Genomic DNA, 23500 nt, shown 5'->3' with positions numbered 1-23500 from the left:
GCATTCTGCTTGGCAGTAAATACAAAAAAAAATATGATAAAGACGTCGTCAAATTAACGTAAATATTGGTTAAAAACATTTCATACCTAAGACAAATATGAACATTGTTTTTTTTTCTGATATCGGTGAAGCAAACTTCATCATCAATCAATTAAACACTATAAATATATATCATCATGTGTTTCCGGTACGGATAGAAAAATCCGACCCGAGGGCACGCGCGTAAGCCGGTAACGAGGCTTGCATATCTAAAAGTATAAATTTGTGGTAAAATTGACGTAGAAAGTGCACTTCAAATTATCTTTCTAAAAATCGCATTTTTACGATTATTTATATTCAATTCAAATTAAAGGTCTTGTATACTTATATATTTTATTGCGGTTTATTGAAATTACATCAATAGTTTTCATAAACCATACAATACAAAAAAGAAAGAAGTGGCGCGTTGTTGCGCGTGACTCATCTTAAATGGGGGGGTGGGAGGGGTGTAAGATGGGCTTTTCCAGAACTAGTCACATGACCGGAAACTCACATCCGGTATGCAAGAATATTCATTCTACCCACATTGAAACGCCAGTTTGAAAGTAGCACATGGTTATCTCTTTCATTCGATTAGTACAGCAAAATTGTGGGAGTATCTATTGATAGTAAATCAACGGAGTGTTGATTTTGTCTTTTGAAAGTTATCAAAATCATAAAAAGAACTCCTTAAACAGTGGAAAAGCACGGTCATCTATAAAGGCTGGAGGATTTATGATCAGCTCTTGAGCTATTTCTGATTCTCTTTCACTTAAATTCCTGCAAAAGGTCAGTAACGAGAACACCTTTCCTAGTCGATTTCCCAATACTGGTGATGACTTCTCCGCCGGTAGTAGTGACTTCCCCACCCCTTTTGGTGAGTTCCCTTCTTCTGGTGGTGACTTTACCGCCCCTGGTGTTGACTTCTGTGCCTCTTGTGGTGACTCTCCCGATCCGGGTTGTGATTTCTCAACCACTGGTGGTAACTTCTCCGCAACTATCGGCGAATGCCCTTTCCGTGGTGGTGAATTCCCCGCCCCTAGTGGTGACTTCATCGCCGCTGGTAGTAAATTCCCAGCCCCTAATGGTGAATTTCCCGCCTCTGGTGGTTTACTCCCCCGCTCTGATTGTGACTGCACCGTCTCTGGTGGTGACACTCTCGCCCCTGGTTGTGAGTACCCTACCTCCGGTGTTGACTTCACCGCCCCCGGCCGTGACTTCCCCGCGCCTGACGGTGAGTTCCATGCCTTCGGTGATGTCTCAAAAAGGTGATGAAGACACATAACACATCTGTCTTGTATGGCATTAACTCTACCTGGGTCCAACAAATCGCACCGATCTAAACACAAAAACAACAAAGAATATAGGTATAAAGGATTACATATATTGAACTTTTTCTGAACTGAATGAAAATGAAATAGGCTACTTGTACACACAACTATTAACACAGCCTTTTTTGGATGCACACAAACTGAATGTTCAATAGATTTTTCTTTGTTTTGCTGTTTTTTTTGTTCCGCATGATTTCTTTATTTTATGATTTGATATATGTTGTGTTATCTCTTATGCCCAGTATGAATACTAGTACTAGAACTAGAACTTGTACTAGAAACTTGAACACTCTATTGTTTATTAAACCCGGTTTCCCTTCAGAAGTCATACATACTTATACATAACTATTGGATCTAGTGAACAAGCAGTTCATCGGATCCAAGTTTTATCATTATTAGGACTAAATTAAAATCATGCATCTCAAAAGCTGTTTGTTTATAAAACAAACTGGAGTTTGTGTATCCCAGCAATTGCGTGTATATGTCCATCAATTTTGTTTAAAGGTTTATTAGGCAAGGGGTGAATACCGTCTTTGATACCTTCTGATATGTCTATATTGTACACAATCTCGAACTGGAACTGCCAACTATGAATTGAGGTGTTCAAAACAAGCATACATTTGACTCCACCTTCCCACAGGGGAAAAGAAGCAAAATATCTTAATATATATATTTACATATATCAGAGTAGGAATATATAGGCTAGGAATAAATAAAAATAATTTGTTTCGGCTCCCTGTACACATACCTGGAGATACGACTGAAAGCGCCCTGATTAGCGCCTCTTCCTGTGCCGTAAGCGCCAGCTCAACAATTCGATCCGCCGCCTGCCAGCGCCCGACGACGATTTCTGCAGGCACGGACTTGTCTACTTCCGCTAGATGGTACTCGCGTCCCCAAGGCATAGCGACCACCTGACGCTCCATGTCAATACTGGTGTAAATGTTTCGATAGCTACTCATAAGCTCGTTTTCCGACCGAGACGCTGTTAATTAAGTATAGATAAACAGACAGTTATGATATATTTCTCATTGACATTAATGTAAATTAAATCATTTGTCATGTGAACAAAAGAAGTGCAGGAATCGCTAGAATTAAATGTACAAGTCTGAATGATAAGAGATGTACCTTTAATAAGGCTGACCTGGTCCGGTAAGGGCAGATCCCGGAAGCAGGGAATGGCCTTGGCGAATGTCACAGACGAAGAAATTCTGCCCTGAATAAACGTCAGGGCTTTTTGCACGTGCTCGCCACGTCCATCTATATCTAAACCTGTAATTTAAGTATTTTAATTTATTTAAGTTATGCATATTATAATGACGGTGTCTGAAGAAATATTTCTTCAATTGGTATGGCAATGCGTTGAAACGGAACATTTTTTCACGAAACGTAGAGAAATATTACCTGTTGCTTTGAAGAAATTATTGTACTCCGTTGTCGATAAAACCTTCATTTTCCCAAAGATTTCCGTCTTAATCTGGTATTTTTCCTGAAATAAAACAGAGGTACCGTCGATGGGTATATTAAAAGTCCAGGTAAACTCGTACTATACCACCAACATCACCACTTTCACCACCATCAATTATAACAACAACAACAAACACCACCACCACCACCACCACCGCCATCATCATCATCATCATCATCATCATCATCAACGCAGCAGCAGCACAATCATCGTCATCATCAAAAATTATACATTAAAGTATACAGTTTTAAGACTTCCGTAGTATCAAAACAGAACAATTTGGTGATAAATCCAATTCCGTAATTAATGCTAAATATTTTGTTTTTAATCGTACAAGACATGAAGTCTGTAGTCGCGTGATCTCCTCCCGGCTCCTGGCATCCACTTCCATGGTGGCGAGGTGAGCGGCCGTCAGGGTCCCCACCAGTCCCGCCAGCTCCTGAAATGATACACGTATATTTTTACACATTATATTGGCATTCCGTTTAATTCGCGTCCGATTTCGTGTTTTATTCTTCAACTTTATACCATTTATGTCAGTGTGGTCCTGATGCTGCTTTTATTATCAGAAGCCAGGGTACTGTTTTCAGCGTGGAATACCTGTGTCCCCATATTGTCTTTATTTGTGTGTTTTTCCTTGTTTGCACATACAATCACACATGCCTCCTGCTTCGGTTAACGAGGGCCATTCGAAAACTATGTGGATATTGTACATACCACAATAAGTGGAGGTAATAATTGTATATATACAGATCACTGAAATCACCAGAATGTATTCTCTTAATATAAAGCATCATTTCAAAGAAGGAGAGGTAAAGAAAGATGGCGTTGTTTTCATTTCGACAAAAATACCACTATTCAGCTTCGAAATATAAATAGTCATTTTATTTATTGTTATATACGATTTTGACTACAGAGTTATATATTTCTTTCCAATATTGCCATTGAAATATTCCATCATGCAGTAACAGCTTCAAGGTAGCCTGCTTGTATATTAAGCACGCTGGGATTACGTCGTTAACAACGTATATATAAGTGTCTGCATATTTTTTTAATTACACTCGTACGACCAGTTATTTTAGGATAATGCTTAGGATGTTAAAAATCGTTTAATAGTTTTAACCCGATATGTTTCCACCAAAAAAGCTATATATCATGATGGTTAACCATACACAACCAACAACTAAAATAAGAACCTCTGGCATCTGTCCTTTTAACATTTCTGCAGAAACCCTTGCTGTTCCACCGGTAGTATTTTCCAATCTTTTCTGACACACCGCACCACTTGCTGCTGTAAAGTGACAGAAACATTATCATAACACGAGTTGTTTGTAAAAAATGTATGTACCCCTAATGGCAGTCAATTAGTCATCGCGCATAACATTTCTGTGGGGTAACAACATCCCTTCCAAGTTTCACTGTAGTAAATGACCAGTTCTAAATGTTGTTATAGGAGTTGATGAGTAATAGTTTCCAGCAGAAATGCTGACAGCAATGAATAAGTGAAAGGGATAAAATAAATTAAAAAATATGAGCAACGCAAATAATATCTATACAGATATATAGATAGCTGCTTTGCGGTCAGTTGAAGTGGTAGCCAATATGTTTATACGACAATGGTAAATTTCTTGCAATTTTCAAACAATAGTTTTAGGTATTAATCATTGTTTTTTGTTTAAAAATACCTGTTTCGAATATTGACCTTAACTTTGGTCAAATTAGGGACCTAGACCTATTATCTATTGATCTAACTTCAATTAAGAAAACAAAGGTAATGACTGTTTTAATGTTTGGTGTTTATGGAATAGCAATACAACTTAATTTTGTATTCCATTTATTCATCTACATATGTACACCAAGAACGCAGCAAGACAACTCTGTTCCTAGCAGTATAACAGTATAATTTAAACTCTAGAGGCGGGAGTATCATATTACTTAAGCTAAACATTAAATATCAGAACAATGACCAACTTCCCGACCAAGTTTGAAGCCTGAAGGTCGAAGCGTTCTCTTTATATTGATCGGACAAGATTTTTGTGTTGAAGCTCACTATAATATTGACCTTTGAAACCAGTAGGGGTTCTCTATAGGTCATGACCAACCACACCACCAAGTTTGAAGTCCATGGGCCCAAGCCGTTCTCTTTATATTCTCGTTTTTGTTTTAAAGGTAACTATGACATTGACCTTTTACCTACTGCTCTGAAAATCAATAGGGTAATATGCTGGTCATGGCAAAGATCTCAATCAAGTTTGAGGTTCTTAGGCCCAAAGTTTATTGGACAACATTTGCTCGACTGACCGACGGACCGGCATTAGCAAAGCAATACCACCACCACCCTGCTACTTTGACTATAGGTAAACCAACAAAGAAGAAAAATAAACTGTGTATATTAATTTTTTTTTTTCTATTATAAAAGTCTAACAATCTCTACAGCAATAGCTTTCCTAGATTTTTATATTAACTCCATGCAACGAATATATAGAATTCCATTAATACACGTGCATCTTTAAGCTATACCACATATTGTCACCCACCTGTTGAAGAATTTTCTCCCGTTTGACCATCTGTACCAAGTAAGCTTTCTATAAAAGCATCAATGTCATCTACACCATCCGTCGCCAAGGCATTGTCCATTTCTTGAGCACATGACTTAGAATTGCACTCTTTGCCAGCCGCTCCATTCGGAGGATTGCCAACCGCTCCATTCGGAGGATGAAGGTCGCTCAATATACCTTGGTCAAGTCCTTGTTTTTCACGTTTTGATTCTAGAATATTGTTGGTTTTTCGCTCCAAAGAGTATCGTCCAATTTTAATTGCTGAAGATTTATGTACAGTAACATTTAACAATCAATATTCCCCAATACAAAAATGAGATATAGAAACACATACAAAACAGTTCATCATTATTATCATCATCATCATCATCATCATCATCATCATCATCATCATCGCCACCATCATCATCATCATCAGCATCATCATCATCATCATCATCATCATCATCATCATCATCAGCAGCAGCAGCAGCAGCAGCAGCAGCAGCAGCAGCAGCAGTAGCAGCAGCAGCAGCAGCAGCACCACCACCACCACCATCATCCTCCTCGTGCGGTTTATCAGTCTAATCTTTCTTACCGGGTCTCGACATGCCCACGGCAAGACAGCGCTGGTAGCGACAGGCGGAACATCCGTTCTTAACAGGCCCCTGGCGCCACTGACCCTTGACCACCGCCTTGCATCCACATGGCAAGTCCATTGTCGTTTTACGGAGTGTCCGCTTAAAGAATCCCTGAAATATGCCCTTACATTTATTTGGAATGGAGGAGGTGTTTGTATAAATACATAACGACAAAGAGATGGTCATTGTATAAAAAAAGGAACACATCACAGATGTTACATATTTAGAGACATGCGACTTACATACAATCAAAATATGGATGCACAGTGGAACAAAATTGTTCTTTTCGGTGCAACGAAACTAAATTTCTCATACTCATTCTTGATTCATTCTCGACTTGTAAGCTGCTGGTATTCTACAGAATAAGGCAAAAAACAAAAACAACAAACGTTTATATACCAGTAAAAGCTGCACTCTCACAGATTTACCGTTTTTCCAACTTTTTTATTTTTTGTCTTGGAATTAGCAATTTTTTGCGTAAATATCTGCAAACCAGTGTTGAAAGACTGCTGACAGATCAGATAGCAGATTTTCATGTTTCCATTTCAATCTTAATGTTTTATGGCTTAAACCGTACAAATGCATCAATTTTGGGGAATAAATATGAAAACAAAGAAAAGAGGTCTAAAAAAAGATATTTCCGAAATTATGATAGAATATATGTTTATTTTGTTTCTGTTAATTTGATGTCATTCTCTGATATTTCAGCTGCACTCGCACAGATTGACAGTTTTGACAAAATAATTGTCTTGAAATAAGCTTATTTTCGTGTAAACTTCAGGAAACTATTGGAATTTGACCCTTTCTATATATTTTTAAATCACAAATATGTACGAGTAATTTGTTGTTATAATATGGGGAATGGCAGCCACGGACCTATTATATTATATTATATCCCGTAGTTGTGCCATACCAAAGAAAACACTGCACATAATACGTCCAAACTAGTTTATACTTTGTTTTGATATGTATAAACCTAGGAAGAAAAGTCTGCCCTGGTTTGGGATTCGAACCCACAACCATCGGAGCACTAGCATGGCCGTCTAATAACAGGCTCATGGTTTGGTCTGAAATGGTGTATGAAAGTCGTTTTAGGACCAAATAAATTGAGCTAACTTGTGTCATTTACACACCTTTTCATTAGTTTACCAAATCCAACAAATGATTTTCTTAAAGAGTTAAATGATTTATTCCTTGAGTTTGTGTGGAATGGAAAAGCAAAAATTAAGAGTATCATTTTAAAAAAAGATTTTCCAGAAGGGGGTATTAATATGATTGATGTTACAAGTTATATTTATAGCTTAAAATTAAAATGGATTAGAAATTGTATATTGAATGGAAATAGTAAATGCTTTAAATTAATGTCTGTATTATTTGATGTAAAAAAATTGTTGAATTGTGGAAAGAAAATTTGTGAAATTATTTGTCAAAAGATGTCAAACACATTCTGTAAAGATGTTATTAATGCATATGTTATACATAGATAAGTTTTGTATAGACAATGTTAATCAATTTATGCATATGCCATTATTTTACAACCACAAGTTTGGTAATGGAAATTATGTATTTATTTATACCCTATACAATAAGGGATTACATTGTGTGAAAGATGTTTTTAATGCCAATGGAAATATGTATAGCCCGATGGAAATTGAAGCAATTATTGATAAGGTCAACTTCCTACACTATAATGGATTAATTTCTGCGATAAAGGCCTATATGAGGCATTCTAAATATGTGCTTAATGACTTTAACTTTTTAGAATGTAGTAACCCATGTATGAACAATTTTAAAAACCCAATTTTGACAAAAGAAAATGTAAACCGATTTCTAAATAAAATCTTTGTTAATAATAATGAAATTCCAACAAGTCAACACAAATGGTTATTACAATATGAAAATGTCTATAATAATTGGAAAAATGTCTATAGTTGTGTATTTAAGTGTACAAAAGATTCTTATATTCAATGGTTACAATTAAGAGTTCTTCATAGAATATTACCAACAAATTCTTTATTATATAAAATGAAGCTGGTTGAAAATGATATTTGCTCCTTTTGTGAATGCCATGAAGAAACTCTTTTACATCTCTTTTGGGATTGCAATAAAATACAGCCGGTATTGAAGGATATGGTACATAAGTTGAATATTGATGACTCAAGTATTGTCATTAATAGTATGTTTGTATTGTTAGGTTCTGGAAATAATAATTTCAAATTTGATATACTTTTATTAGAATATAAGAAATTTATTTTTCTGTGTAAAAGAAAAAAGTGTGTTCCAACAGTTATTGGTTTCAAAAATAGCCTTCAGTTAGCATGGAACATTTATGAAAATACAAATATTTCAGATAAATTTAAAAATGATTGGGCAATCGTAAGAAATTTGTTCTTGTAACTACACTTTTCAGATGTCAAGTTTTCATACAAAAGAATAATACAATGTATCATATAAACAATTATATCTTTTTACATGCATGTTCTATGATATATTTTTTTCTCTTCCTCTTCCCTTTTTTCCCTTTTTTTCAGTCGTTCTTGGTTTATATGTACATTCGTAGTATTTTAATTATTACTGATTACTGGTACATAAATTAACTGCTTTGGTATATCATGCTTGTAAGTTTTGTATTATGAACTGATTTACTATGAAATGTAAAATGCATATAGATTGTTGAATAAACAAAAGTTTGAGGGGAAAAAAAGTAACTTGTAAAAAAGTAACTTGTAAAAAAACAACAAAAAAACAACAACTTGTGTTATGTTTGTGAACAGTATCTAGTCAGTATTAACACTCATGTGATAATTCAAATGAAACTTAAGTGTTTAATATAAAACTAATATTAAGATTATGAACAGTACCTAGTCAGCATTAACTATCATGTGAGCATTTAAATAAAACTTAATAATAGTGATCAATAGAGAACTGCTGTTAAATTTTAATGATGTGAACACTATTCAGGCAGTAATTGTTCAGTGACTGGAAGAAAATTATTGTTTAATACTGCACTGGTGATAAGATTCGATCCCTGTTTTGTGTTTTAAGTATTAAATTTTCAATAAGTAGCTTATTAACAAATGTGTCATTTCCTACCAAAAAATAAAACAAGATTTTGAATATTTTATTTTTATTTTTTTCCTATGGAGCCTTCAGTCATGGCGGTTCGTTTAACCAACAATAAAAAATAAAAGGCCAATATGAGAACTGGTAAGTTTGATTCTGTTGAAGTTTTCCGCAAATACTGCATCGAATAAAAAGATTATTATGCAGTAAATAATTATATATTAAAGTTAAAACAATGTCATTTTGCAATAGCATATTTATTATAGCAATGTACAACACAGCTATGTAATAGCTAGTGTAAACTGCCCTGTGTTTTCTTAAAATTGGTAGGAAAATCAACGGTTTATAATATATTTATATTGCCGACAGGGCTTCTCATCCATCCAAGTTTACCTTACATGCCTCGCACGTGTTGACGCCATAATGGAGACCGGATGACCTGTCCCCACACACGCGACACGCCGGAAGCGGCGTCGACGGCGCGCCCGGGTCCACATTGCGTTCACGGCGCCGACGACTCTTTGTCGCGCTCGGGACATCGCGTGGAAGATATTGATTGTCCGACATTCACTGACAGCTGGTTTCGACCAACTCTTCAATCACAACAATAACTCCACTCGCATCCCTTTAGCATGAAACGCACATTCTTCATATATAATACTAGACAACAATCTATCTATTATTATAATACATCTATATTGTTCATATAATTTGTATCCCCTTTTCCTATTTCATGCAAATAATAATATTAATACTGCAGTTTCTCACACTATAAATCGAAATCTAGTCGATATATATGTATTCAACATTAACGCATAGTTCCATATCTTAACCTCTCATTCAGTCATAATGTTAATCATCCATATACACTGACCTAGTTGTTTACAACTTTATGTTTTATGTACTGAGTCACACAAGTAACGTGTGTGTAAAACATAGGTGGTTGCAAAATATAGGTGGTTTTAAATTTCGTTGTTATTTTTGTTGCTTTTTCCATAAGATGTATGAGGTCAATGTAAAAAAAATATTTCAAACACAAAATACAAAAAAAAACATTAACATGTTAAGTGCCCCTGACCCAGCTTGCCCCAAACTAAATCGGTCGTAACCAGTCATTTGAGCATTTGAGCAATAATTTTAATCGCAGATAATGGTTTCCCTTGTATGACGATCGGTTTCGTAAAGACAAGAGTGTTGACCCCTGCAACCTTATGGCGACATTTCGGTAATTGCGAACAGCGATTGAGAGGGCGGTGCCTGACCGGCGCGTAATCGGCGACTAGGTGCCGATCGGTCCAAGCCGATCATTCGCCGTTGTGTTTGCAATGTATATCACCATTTATAAAAAAAAGCTTTCTGTGCATAACAGTATTTTTGTGTAACACACATTTTTACATAGTTCACATCAACGATTATGTGTTAAATATCAAGTATTTCTTATCGTAACTATGGTGCGTTAAGGCAATAAAACAAAAGTCTGCACACAATTATGACAGCAACATCAGCAAACCATCCTGGCATCAACATTAGCACACCATCATGCATGGAATCAACACCAGCACACCATCATGACAGCGACACGAGCACACCATCATGACAGCGACACGAGCACACCATCATGGCATTAACACCAGCACACAACCATGGCAACAACATCAGCACACCATCATGACATCAACATCAGCACACCATCATGGCATCAACATTAGCACACCATCATGGCATAAACATTAGCACACCATCATGGCATCAACATTAGCACACCATCATGGCATCAACATTAGCAAACCGTCATGGCATCAACACCAGCACACCATCATGGCATCAACATTAGCAAACCATCATGGCATCAACATCAGCACACCATCATGACATCAACATTAGCTCACCATCATGGCGGCAACATTAGCACACCATCATGGCATCAACATTAGCTCACCATCATGGCATCAACATTAGCACACCATCATGGCATCAACATTAGCTCACCATCATGGCATAAACATTAGCTCACCATCATGGCATCAACATTAGCACACCATCATGGCATCAACATCAGCACACCATCATGACATCAACACCAGCACACCATCATGACATCAACACCAGCACACCATCATGGCATCAACATCAGCAAACCATCATGGCATCAACATCAGCAAACCATCATGGCATCAACATCAGCACACCATCATGACATCAACATCAGCACACCATCATGACATCAACATCAGCACACCATCATGGCATCAACATCAGCACACCATCATGGCGGCAACATCAGCACACCATCATGACATCAACATCAGCACACCATCATGACATCAACACCAGCACACCATCATGGCATCAACACCAGCACACCATCATGGCATCAACATCAGCAAACCATCATGGCATCAACATCAGCACACCATCATGACATCAACATCAGCACACCATCATGGCATCAACATCAGCACACCATCATGGCGGCAACATCAGCACACCATCATGACATCAACATCAGCACACCATCATGACATCAACACAAGCACACCATCATGACATCAACATCAGCACACCATCATGGCATCAACATCAGCAAACCATCATGGCATCAACACCAGCACACCATCATGGCATCAACACCAGCACACCATCATGACAGCGACACCAGCACACCATCATGACAGCGACACCAGCACACCATCATGACAGCGACACCAGCACACCATCATGGCATCAACATCAGCAAACCATCATGACATCAACATCAGCACACCATCATGACATCAACATCAGCACACCATCATGGCATCAACATCAGCACACCATCATGGCCTCAACACCAGCACACCATCATGACATCAACACCAGCACACCATCATGGCATCAACATCAGCACACCATCATGACATCAACACCAGCACACCATCATGGCATCAACATTAGCACACCATCATGGCATCAACACCAGCAAACCATCATGGCATCAACATCAGCACACCATCATGACATCAACATCAGCACACCATCATGACATCAACACCAGCACACCATCATGACAGCGACATCAGCACACCATCATGGCATCAACATCAGCAAACCATCATGGCATCAACACCAGCACACCATCATGGCATCAACACCAGCACACCATCATGGCATCAACATCAGCACACCATCATGACAGCGACATCAGCACACCATCATGACATCAACATCAGCACACCATCATGGCATCAACACCAGCACACCATCATGACAGCGACATCAGCACACCATCATGGCATCAACATCAGCAAACCATCATGGCATCAACACCAGCACACCATCATGGCATCAACATCAGCACACCATCATGGCATCAACACCAGCAAACCATCATGGCATCAACATCAGCAAACCATCATGGCATCAACACCAGCACACCATCATGGCATCAACACCAGCACACCATCATGGCATCAACACCAGCACACCATCATGGCATCAATATCAGCAAACCATCATGGCATCAACACCAGCACACCATCATGGCATCAACACCAGCACGCCATCATGGCATCAACACCAGCACACCATCATGGCATCAATATCAGCAAACCATCATGGCATCAACACCAGCACACCATCATGGCATCAACACCAGCACGCCATCATGGCATCAACACCAGCACACCATCATGGCATCAACATTAGCACACCATCATGGCATCAACATCAGCAAACCATCATGGCATCAACATCAGCAAACCATCATGGCATCAACATTAGCTCACCATCATGGCATCAACATTAGCTCACCATCATGGCATCAACATTAGCTCACCATCATGGCATCAACATTAGCTCACCATCATGGCATCAACACCAGCACACCATCATGGCATCAACATTAGCAAACCATCATGGCATCAACACCAGCACACCATCATGGCATCAACACCAGCACACCATCATGGCATCAACACCAGCACACCATCATGGCATCAATATCAGCACACCATCATGACATCAACATCAGCACACCATCATGGCATCAACATTAGCACACCATCATGGCATCAACACCAGCACACCATCATGGCATCAACATCAGCACACCATCATGGCATCAACATTAGCACACCATCATGGCATCAACACCAGCACACCATCATGGCATCAACATCAGCACACCATCATGACATCAACACCAGCACACCATCATGGCATCAACACCAGCACACCATCATGACATCAACACCAGCACACCATCATGGCATCAATATCAGCACACCATCATGACATCAACATCAGCACACCATCATGGCATCAACATTAGCACACCATCATGGCATCAACATCAGCAAACCATCATGGCATCAACATCAGCAAACCATCATGGCATCAACATTAGCTCACCATCATGGCATCAACATTAGCTCACCATCATGGCATCAACATTAGCTCACCATCATGGCATCAACATTAGCTCACCATCATGGCATCAACACCAGCACACCATCATGGCATCAACATTAGCACACCATCATGGCATCAACATCAGCAAACCATCATGGCATCAACATCAGCACACCATCATGACATCAACATCAGCACACCATCATGACATCAACACCAGCACACCATCATGACAGCGACATCAGCACACCATCATGGCATCAACATCAGCACACCATCATGGCATCAACACCAGCACACCATCATGGCCTCAACACCAGCACACCATCATGGCATCAACATCAGCAAACCATCATGGCATCAACACCAGCACACCATCATGGCCTCAACACCAGCACACCATCATGGCATCAACATCAGCACACCATCATGGCATCAACACCAGCAAACCATCATGGCATCAACATCAGCAAACCATCATGGCATCAACATCAGCACACCATCATGACATCAACATCAGCACACCATCATGGCATCAACACCAGCACACCATCATGGCATCAACACCAGCACACCATCATGGCATCAACACCAGCACACCATCATGGCATCAACATTAGCACACCATCATGACATCAACATCAGCACACCATCATGACATCAACACCAGCACACCATCATGACATCAACATCAGCAAACCATCATGGCATCAACATCAGCAAACCATCATGACATCAACATCAGCACACCATCATGACATCAACATCAGCACACCATCATGGCATCAACATTAGCACACCATCATGGCATCAACACCAGCACACCATCATGGCATCAACATTAGCAAACCATCATGGCATCAACATCAGCACACCATCATAACATCAACATCAGCACAACATCCTGGCATCAACATTAGCACACCATCATGGCATCAACATCAGCAAACAATCATGGCATCAACATTACCACACCATCATGTCATCTACATTAGCACACCATAATGGCATTAACATCAGCACACCATCATGGCATCAACATCAGCAAACAATCATGGCATCAACATTACCACACCATCATGTCATCTACATTAGCACACCATCATGGCATTAACATCAGCACACCATCATGGCATCAACATTAGCACACCATCATGGAATCAACACCTGCACACCATCATGGCATCAACATTAGCACACCATCATGGCATTAACACCAGCACACCATCATGGCATCAACATTAGCACACCATAATGGCATCATCACCAGCACACCATCATGGCATCAACATTAGCACACCATCATGGCATCAACATCAGCACACCATCATGGCATCAACACCAGCACACCATCATGACAGCGACACCAGCACACCATCATGACAGCGACATCAGCACACCATCATGGCATCAATATCAGCACACCATCATGGCATCAACATCAGCACACCATCATGGCATCAACACCAGCATGGCATCAACACCAGCACACCATCATGGCATCAACACCAGCACACCATCATGGAATCAACATCAGCACACCATCATGGCATCAACACCAGCACACCATCATGGCATCAACATCAGCACACCATCATGGCATCAACACCAGCAATCCATAATGGCATCAACATCAGCACACCATCATGGCATCAACATTAGCTCACCATCATGGCATCAACACCAGCACACCATCATGACAGCGACACCAGCACACCATCATGACAGCGACATCAGCACACCATCATGGCATCAACACCAGCACACCATCATGGCATCAACACCAGCACACCATCATGGCATCAACATCAGCACACCATCATGGCATCAACATTAGCTCACCATCATGGCATCAACACCAGCACACCATCATGACAGCGACATTAGCACACCATCATGGCATCAACACCAGCACACCATCATGCCATCAACACCAGCACACCATCATGACAGCGACATCAGCACACCATCATGCCATCAACATCAGCACACCATCATGGCATCAACATTAGCTCACCATCATGGCATCAACACCAGTACACCATCATGGCAACAACATCAGCACACCATCATGACATCAACACCAGGACACCATCATGACATCAACATCAGCACACCATCATGGCATCAACATTAGCTCACCATCATGGCATCAACATCAGCACACCATCATGGCAACAACATCAGCACACCATCATGACATCAACACCAGCACACCATCATGACATCAACATCAGCACACCATCATGGCATCAACATCAGCACACCATCATGGCATCAACATAAGCTCACCATCATGGCATCAACACCAGCACACCATCATGACATCAACATCAGCACACCATCATGGCATCAACACCAGCACACCATCATGGCATCAACACCAGCACACCATCATGACAGCGACATCAGCACACCATCATGGCATCAACACCAACACACCATCATGACATCAACATCAGCACACCATCATGGCATCAACATCAGCACACCATCATGACAGCGACACCAGCACACCATCATGGCCTCAACACCAGCACACCATCATGACAGCGACACCAGCACACCATCATGGCATCAACACCAGCACACCATCATGACATCAACATCAGCACACCATCCTGGGATCAACATTAGCACACCATCATGGCATCAACATCAGCACACCATCATGGGATCAACATCAGCACACCATCATGGCATCAACACCAACACACCATCATGGCATCAACATCAGCACACCATCATGGCATCAACATCAGCACACCATCATGGCATCAACATCAGCACACCATCATGGCATCAACACCGACACACCATCATGGCATCAACATCAGCACACCATCATGGCATCAACATCAGCACACCATCATGGCATCAACACCAGCACACCATCATGGCATCAACATCAGCACACCATCATGGCATCAACACCTGCACACCATCATGGCATCAACATTAGCTCACCATCATGGCATCGACACCAGCACACCATCATGGCATCAACACAAGCACACCATCATGACAGCGACATCAGCACACCATCATGGCATCAACACCAGCACACCATCATGACAGCGACACCAGCACACCATCATGGCATCAACATCAGCACACCATCATGGCATCAACACCAGCACACCATCATGACAGCGACACCAGCACACCATCATGACAGCGACATCAGCACACCATCATGGCATCAACATCAGCACACCATCATGGCATCAACATCAGCACACCATCATGGCATCAACATCAGCACACCATCATGACATCAACATTAGCACGCCATCATGACATCAACATCAGCAAACCATCATGGCATCAACATTAGCACACCATCATGGCATCAACATCAGCACACCATCATGGCATCGACATTAGCACACCATCATGGCATCAACATCAGCACACCATCATGGCATCAACATCAGCACACCATCATGGCATCAACATCAGCTCACTATTATGGCATCAACATTAGCACATCATCATGGCATCAACATTCGCACACCATCATGGCATAAACATTAGCACACCATCATGGAAGCGACACCAGCACATCATCATGGCATCAACATCAGCACACCATCATGGCATCAACATCAGCACACCATCATGGCATCAACATTAGCACACCATCATGGAATCAACACCAGCACACCACCATGACAGCGACACGAGCACACCATCATGGCATTAACACCAGCACACAACCATGGCATCAACATTAGCTCACCATCATGGCATCAACACCAGCACACCATCATGGCATCAACACCAGCACACCATCATGACAGCGACATCAGCACACCATCATGGCATCAACACCAGCACACCATCATGACAGCGACACCAGCACACCATCATGGCATCAACACCAGCACACCATCATGACAGCGACACCAGCACACCATCATGACAGCGACACCAGCACACCATCATGTAATCAATATCAGCACACCATGATGGCATCAACATCAGCACACCATCATGGCAACAATATCAGCACACCATCATGGCATCAACATCAGCACACCATCATGGCATCAACATCAGCACACCATCATGGCATCAACATCAGCTCACCATCATGGCATCAACATCAGCACACCATCATGGCATCAACATCAGCACACCATCATGGCAACAACATCAGCACACCATCATGCCATCAACATCAGCACACCATCATGGCAACAACATCAGCACACCATCATGCCATCAACACCAGCACACCATCATGACATCAACATCAGCACACCATCATGCCATCAACATTAGCTCACCATCATGGCATCAACACCAGCACACCATCATGACAGCGACATCAGCACACCATCATGGCATCAACACCAACACACCATCATGACATCAACATCAGCACACCATCATGGCATCAACATCAGCACACCATCATGACAGCGACACCAGCACACCATCATGGCATCAACACCAGCACACCATCATGACAGCGACACCAGCACAATATCATGGCATCAACACCAGCACACCATCATGTCAACAACATCAGCACACCATCATGACATCAACACCAGCACACCATCATGACATCAACATCAGCACACCATCATGGCATCAACATTGGCTCACCATCATGGCATCAACACCAGCACACCATCATGGCAACAACATCAGCACACCATCATGACATCAACACCAGCACACCATCATGACATCAACATCAGCACACCATCATGGCATCAACATCAGCACACCATCATGGCATCAACATTAGCTCACCATCATGGCATCAACACAAGCACACCATCATGGCAACAACATCAGCACACCATCATGGCATCAACATTAGCTCACCATCATGGCATCAACACCAGCACACCATCATGGCATCAACACCAGCACACCATCATGGCAACAACATCAGCACACCATCATGGCATCAACATTAGCTCACCATCATGCCATCAACACCAGCACACCATCATGGCATCAACACCAGCACACCATCATGGCAACAACATCAGCACACCATCATGCCATCAACATCAGCACACCATCATGGCAACAACATCAGCACACCATCATGCCATCAACACCAGCACACCATCATGACATCAACATCAGCACACCATCATGGCATCAACATTAGCTCACCATCATGGCATCAACACCAGCACACCATCATGACAGCGACATCAGCACACCATCATGGCATCAACACCAACACACCATCATGACATCAACATCAGCACACCATCATGGCATCAACATCAGCACACCATCATGACAGCGACACCAGCACACCATCATGGCATCAACACCAGCACATCATCATGACAGCGACACCAGCACACCATCATGGCATCAACACCAGCACACCATCATGACATCAATATCAGCACACCATCCTGGGATCAACATTAGCACACCATCATGGCATCAACATCAGCACACCATCATGGCATCAACATCAGCACACCATCATGGCATCAACACCAGCACACCATCATGGCATCAACATCAGCACACCATCATGGCATCAACATCAGCACACCATCATGGCATCAACATCAGCACACCATCATGGCATCAACACCGACACACCATCATGGCATCAACATCAGCACACCATCATGGCATCAACATCAGCACACCATCATGGCATCAACACCAGCACACCATCATGGCATCAACATCAGCACACCATCATGGCATCAACACCTGCACACCATCATGGCATCAACATTAGCTCACCATCATGGCATCGACACCAGCACACCATCATGGCATCAACACCAGCACACCATCATGACAGCGACATCAGCACACCATCATGGCATCAACACCAGCACACCATCATGACAGCGACACCAGCACACCATCATGGCATCAACATCAGCACACCATCATGGCATCAACACCAGCACACCATCATGACAGCGACACCAGCACACCATCATGACAGCGACATCAGCACACCATCATGGCATCAACATCAGCACACCATCATGACATCAACATTAGCACGCCATCATGACATCAACATCAGCAAACCATCATGGCATCAACATCAGCACACCATCATGGCATCAACATCAGCACACCATCATGACATCAACATTAGCACGCCATCATGACATCAACATTAGCTGACCATCATGGCATCAACATCAGCACACCATCATGGCATCAACATTAGCTCACCATCATGGCATCAACATCAGCACGCCATCATGACATCAACATTAGCTCACCATCATGGCATCAACATCAGCAAACCATCATGGCATCAACACCAGCACACCATCATGGCATCAACATCAGCACACCATCATGGCATCAACATTAGCACACCATCATGGCATCAACATCAGCACACCATCATGGCATCAACATCAGCACACCATCATGGCATCAACATCAGCTCACTATCATGGCATCAACATTAGCACACCATCATGGCATCAACATTAGCACACCATCATGGCATAAACATTAGCACACCATCATGGAAGCGACACCAGCACATCATCATGGCATCAACATCAGCACACCATCATGGCATCAACATCAGCACACCATCATGGCATCAACATTAGCACACCATCATGGCATCAACACCAGCACACCATCATGGCATCAACATCAGCACACCATCATGGCATCAACATTAGCACACCATCATGGAATCAACACCAGCACACCACCATGACAGCGACACGAGCACACCATCATGGCATTAACACCAGCACACAACCATGGCATCAACATTAGCTCACCATCATGGCATCAACACCAGCACACCATCATGGCATCAACACCAGCACACCATCATGACAGCGACATCAGCACACCATCATGGCATCAACACCAGCACACCATCATGACAGCGATACCAGCACACCATCATGGCATCTACACCAGCACACCATCATGACAGCGACACCAGCACACCATCATGACAGCGACACCAGCACACCATCATGTAATCAATATCAGCACACCATGATGGCATCAACATCAGCACACCATCATGGCAACAATATCAGCACACCATCATGGCATCAACATCAGCACACCATCATGACAGCGACACCAGCACACCATCATGGCATCAACACCAACACACCATCATGACATCAACACCAGCACACCACCATGGCATCAACACCTGCACACCATCATGGCATCAACATCAGCACACCATCATGGCATCAACATTAGCACACCATCATGGCATCAACATCAGCACACCATCATGGCATCAACATTAGCACACCATCATGGCATCAACATCAGCACACCATCATGGCATCAACATCAGCACACCATCATGGCATCAACATCAGCACACCATCATGGCATCAACATCAGCACACCATCATGGCATCAACATCAGCACACCATCATGGCATCAACACCAGCACACCATCATGACAGCGACACCAGCACACCATCATGACAGCGACACCAGCACACCATCATGGAATCAACATCAGCACACCATTATGGCATCAACATTAGCACACCATCTTAGCAACAACATTAGCTCACCATCATAGCAACAACATTAGCACACCATCATGGCGGCAACATTAGTACACCATCATAGCAACAACATTAGCTCACCATCATGGCATCAACAACACACCATCATAGCAGCAAGCTCATCATTTCATTTATAATGTTATATTTACACTCTTCATATGCAGTGGTTTACATCGATTGGTGATCGATCGACAACATATCACCGACAAGTCCCCGTGAAGAAGCATACAGCCACAGAAGATTTACTGACCGGCGCCGAGTCTGATTTAAACAGTTGCTGACACGTTGCCGATCAAGCACGAACAAGTTGCAAAACCTATGACTGTATCCCTAATTTTATATATGGGCAGAAATATCCTTTAGTGCGAGACACGTATAAATGTATTTGAATTAATAACTTATAAATACATGATTAAACCTATTATATATCATTATGAAAGCATGGGTTCCCGTGATGAGTGTTCATGTATGATGTAATACTCTATTCAATGTCACACTGTTTAGATCACTTAAATATCACTGTTTATATAGTAGTAGCTTGTTAAATGCACTGTTAACTATAACTCCGTTCAAATTTGGTTATACAGTATTCGTATAATACCTATACTCATTTTCATCAGTTTGGCGATTTAAAATAATGATCTGAAAAACATTTTACTGATTTGTTATGGTTTATCAAGCAAAGCGAAACAAGTACATGATATATATGCGCTTACGGCTAACATACTTGCTTTAAAGAGTAGAAATAACACTTATGTTTCTTTTTTATAATACAAAATATGTATGCTTTAATTGTCTCCACATTTTAATTCCTTTGCGCATATATATGTCTCCAAAAATGCCGTTTAATTTCTCAGTCTTTTTTGTTTGTTTTCGTTTCTAGCTGTACCACTGAGGTAATCTCCACAGTTCACTATCTCATGGCGCTGTATCCAAGTTGATTGCTTCCTATACGCTGTTTCTACCGTTCACGGTCTCTACCGAACATTGTCAACCTAGGCGCTATCTCCACTGTTCATTGTCAACCTAGGCGCTGTCTCCACCTTCCATTGTCTCTTAGGCGCTGTCTCCATCGTTCATTATCTCCTTAGCACTGTCTCCACCGTTCAATGTCTCTTAGGCGCTGTTTCCACCGTTCATTGTCTCCTCGACGCTGTTTTCACCGTTCATTGTCTCCTAGACACTATCCCAACCGTTCAATGTCTCCTAGGCGCTGTTTCAACCGTTCATTGTCTCTTAGGCGCTGTTTCCACCGTTCAATGTCTCCTAGGCGCTGTTTCAACCGTTCATTGTCTCCTCGACGCTGTTTTCACCGTTCATTATCTCCTAGACACTATCCCAACCGTTCAATGTCTCCTAGGCGCTGTTTCAACCGTTCATTGTCTCCTAGGCGCTGTTTCCATCTTGCATTGTCTCATAGGTGATATTTACTCCGTTCATCGTCGTGTAAGCGCTCAACCCCACCCCACCCCTTCATTGTCTTCTAGACGCTATATCCAGCATTTGTTATCTCATACGCTATATCCACTGTTCCTTGTATCCAAGGGGCACTCTTCGCCGTTCATTGTCTCATATAAAGGCGCTATCTCCATTGTTCATTACGAGTAACAATCCGATCGTCATTTTCTTGGAGTTTCCACATGTTGTGACTGGCAAAACGTTCGTCATGTTCTTGGCTGAGTTGCCAAGTGTCTTCTTGGCTGAGTTGCCTCATGTCCTGGCTGGCAATAAGATCGTCATGTTCTTTGCTGAGTTGCCACATCTCTTCTTGGCTGAGTTGCCTCATGGCGTGACTGGCAATAAGATCGTCATTTTCTTGGCCGAGTTGCCTCATGGTGTGATTGGCAATAAGATCGTCATTTTCTTGGCCGAGTTGCCTCATGTCCTGACTGGCAATAAGATCGTCATGTTCTTTGCTGAGTTGCCACATCTCTTCTTGGCTGAGTTACCTCATGGCGTGACTGGCAATAAGATCGTCATTTTCTAGGCTGAGTTGCCTCATGTCCTGACTGGCAATAAGATCGTCATTTTCTGGGCTGAGTTGCCTCATGTCTTGACTGGCAATAAGATCGTCATTTTCTGGGCTGAGTTGCCTCATGTCTTGACTGGCAATAAGATCGTCATTTTCTTGGCTGAGTTGCCTCATGTCCTGACTGGCAATAAGATCGTCATTTTCTGGGCTGAGTTGCCTCATGTCCTGACTGGCAATAAGTTCGTCATTTTCTTGGCTGAGTTGCCTCATGTCCTGACTGGCAATAAGATCGTCATGTTCTTTGCTGAGTTGCCACATCTCTTATTGGCTGAGTTGCCTCATGGCGTGACTGGCAATAAGATCGTCATTTTCTTGGCCGAGTTGCCTCATGGCGTGACTGGCAATAAGATCGTCATTTTCTTGGCCGAGTTGCCTCATGGCGTGACTGGCAATACGATCGTTATTTTCTAGGCTGAGTTGTCTCATGGCGTGACTGGCAATAAGATCGTCATTTTCTTGGCCGAGTTGCCTCATATCGTGACTGG

The 23500-nt window shown here is 41.9% G+C and overlaps 1 protein-coding gene across 2 annotated transcripts; it reads right to left on the bottom strand.

The window, feature by feature from the left end:
- Positions 1-464: 464 nt before the first annotated feature.
- LOC128218141 (nuclear receptor ROR-beta-like) lies at positions 465-21220 on the bottom strand. 2 transcript variants are annotated; one of them, XM_052925698.1, is made up of 10 exons: positions 21133-21220; positions 9452-9683; positions 5953-6106; positions 5355-5636; positions 4014-4108; positions 3152-3256; positions 2754-2838; positions 2478-2621; positions 2098-2334; positions 465-1357 (listed from the first exon to the last, which is right to left on the bottom strand). In XM_052925698.1, the coding sequence occupies exons 2-10, from the start codon at positions 9623-9625 to the stop codon at positions 693-695; spliced, it is 1941 nt and encodes a 646-aa protein (XP_052781658.1). In that variant the 5' UTR covers positions 9626-9683; positions 21133-21220; the 3' UTR covers positions 465-692. The 2 variants fall into 2 exon arrangements, with proteins under 2 accessions (XP_052781658.1, XP_052781659.1); XM_052925699.1 differs by lacking the exon at positions 21133-21220 and adding an exon at positions 21065-21132.
- Between the last annotated feature and the right edge of the window lie 2280 nt (positions 21221-23500).

Source organism: Mya arenaria, chromosome 14, assembly GCF_026914265.1.
Source record: "Mya arenaria isolate MELC-2E11 chromosome 14, ASM2691426v1".
NCBI classification, from domain to species: Eukaryota; Metazoa; Mollusca; class Bivalvia; order Myida; family Myidae; genus Mya; species Mya arenaria.
This window is presented reverse-complemented; position numbering and strand designations above follow the sequence as displayed.

What these genes read in the sequence shown, in the direction of transcription:
- LOC128218141 (XM_052925698.1), bottom strand. Translation starts at nt 9,625, where the DNA reads ATGTCGGACAATCAATATCTTCCACGCGATGTCCCGAGCGCGACAAAG. An exon ending in GGGAGAAAATTCTTCAACAG is followed by an intron (nt 4,109 to 5,354) that starts GTGGGTGACAAT and finishes GTCACTTTACAG; the next exon opens with CAGCAAGTGGTGCGGTGTGT. An exon ending in TAAAAGGACAGATGCCAGAG is followed by an intron (nt 3,257 to 4,013) that starts GTTCTTATTTTA and finishes GTATCATTTCAG; the next exon opens with GAGCTGGCGGGACTGGTGGG.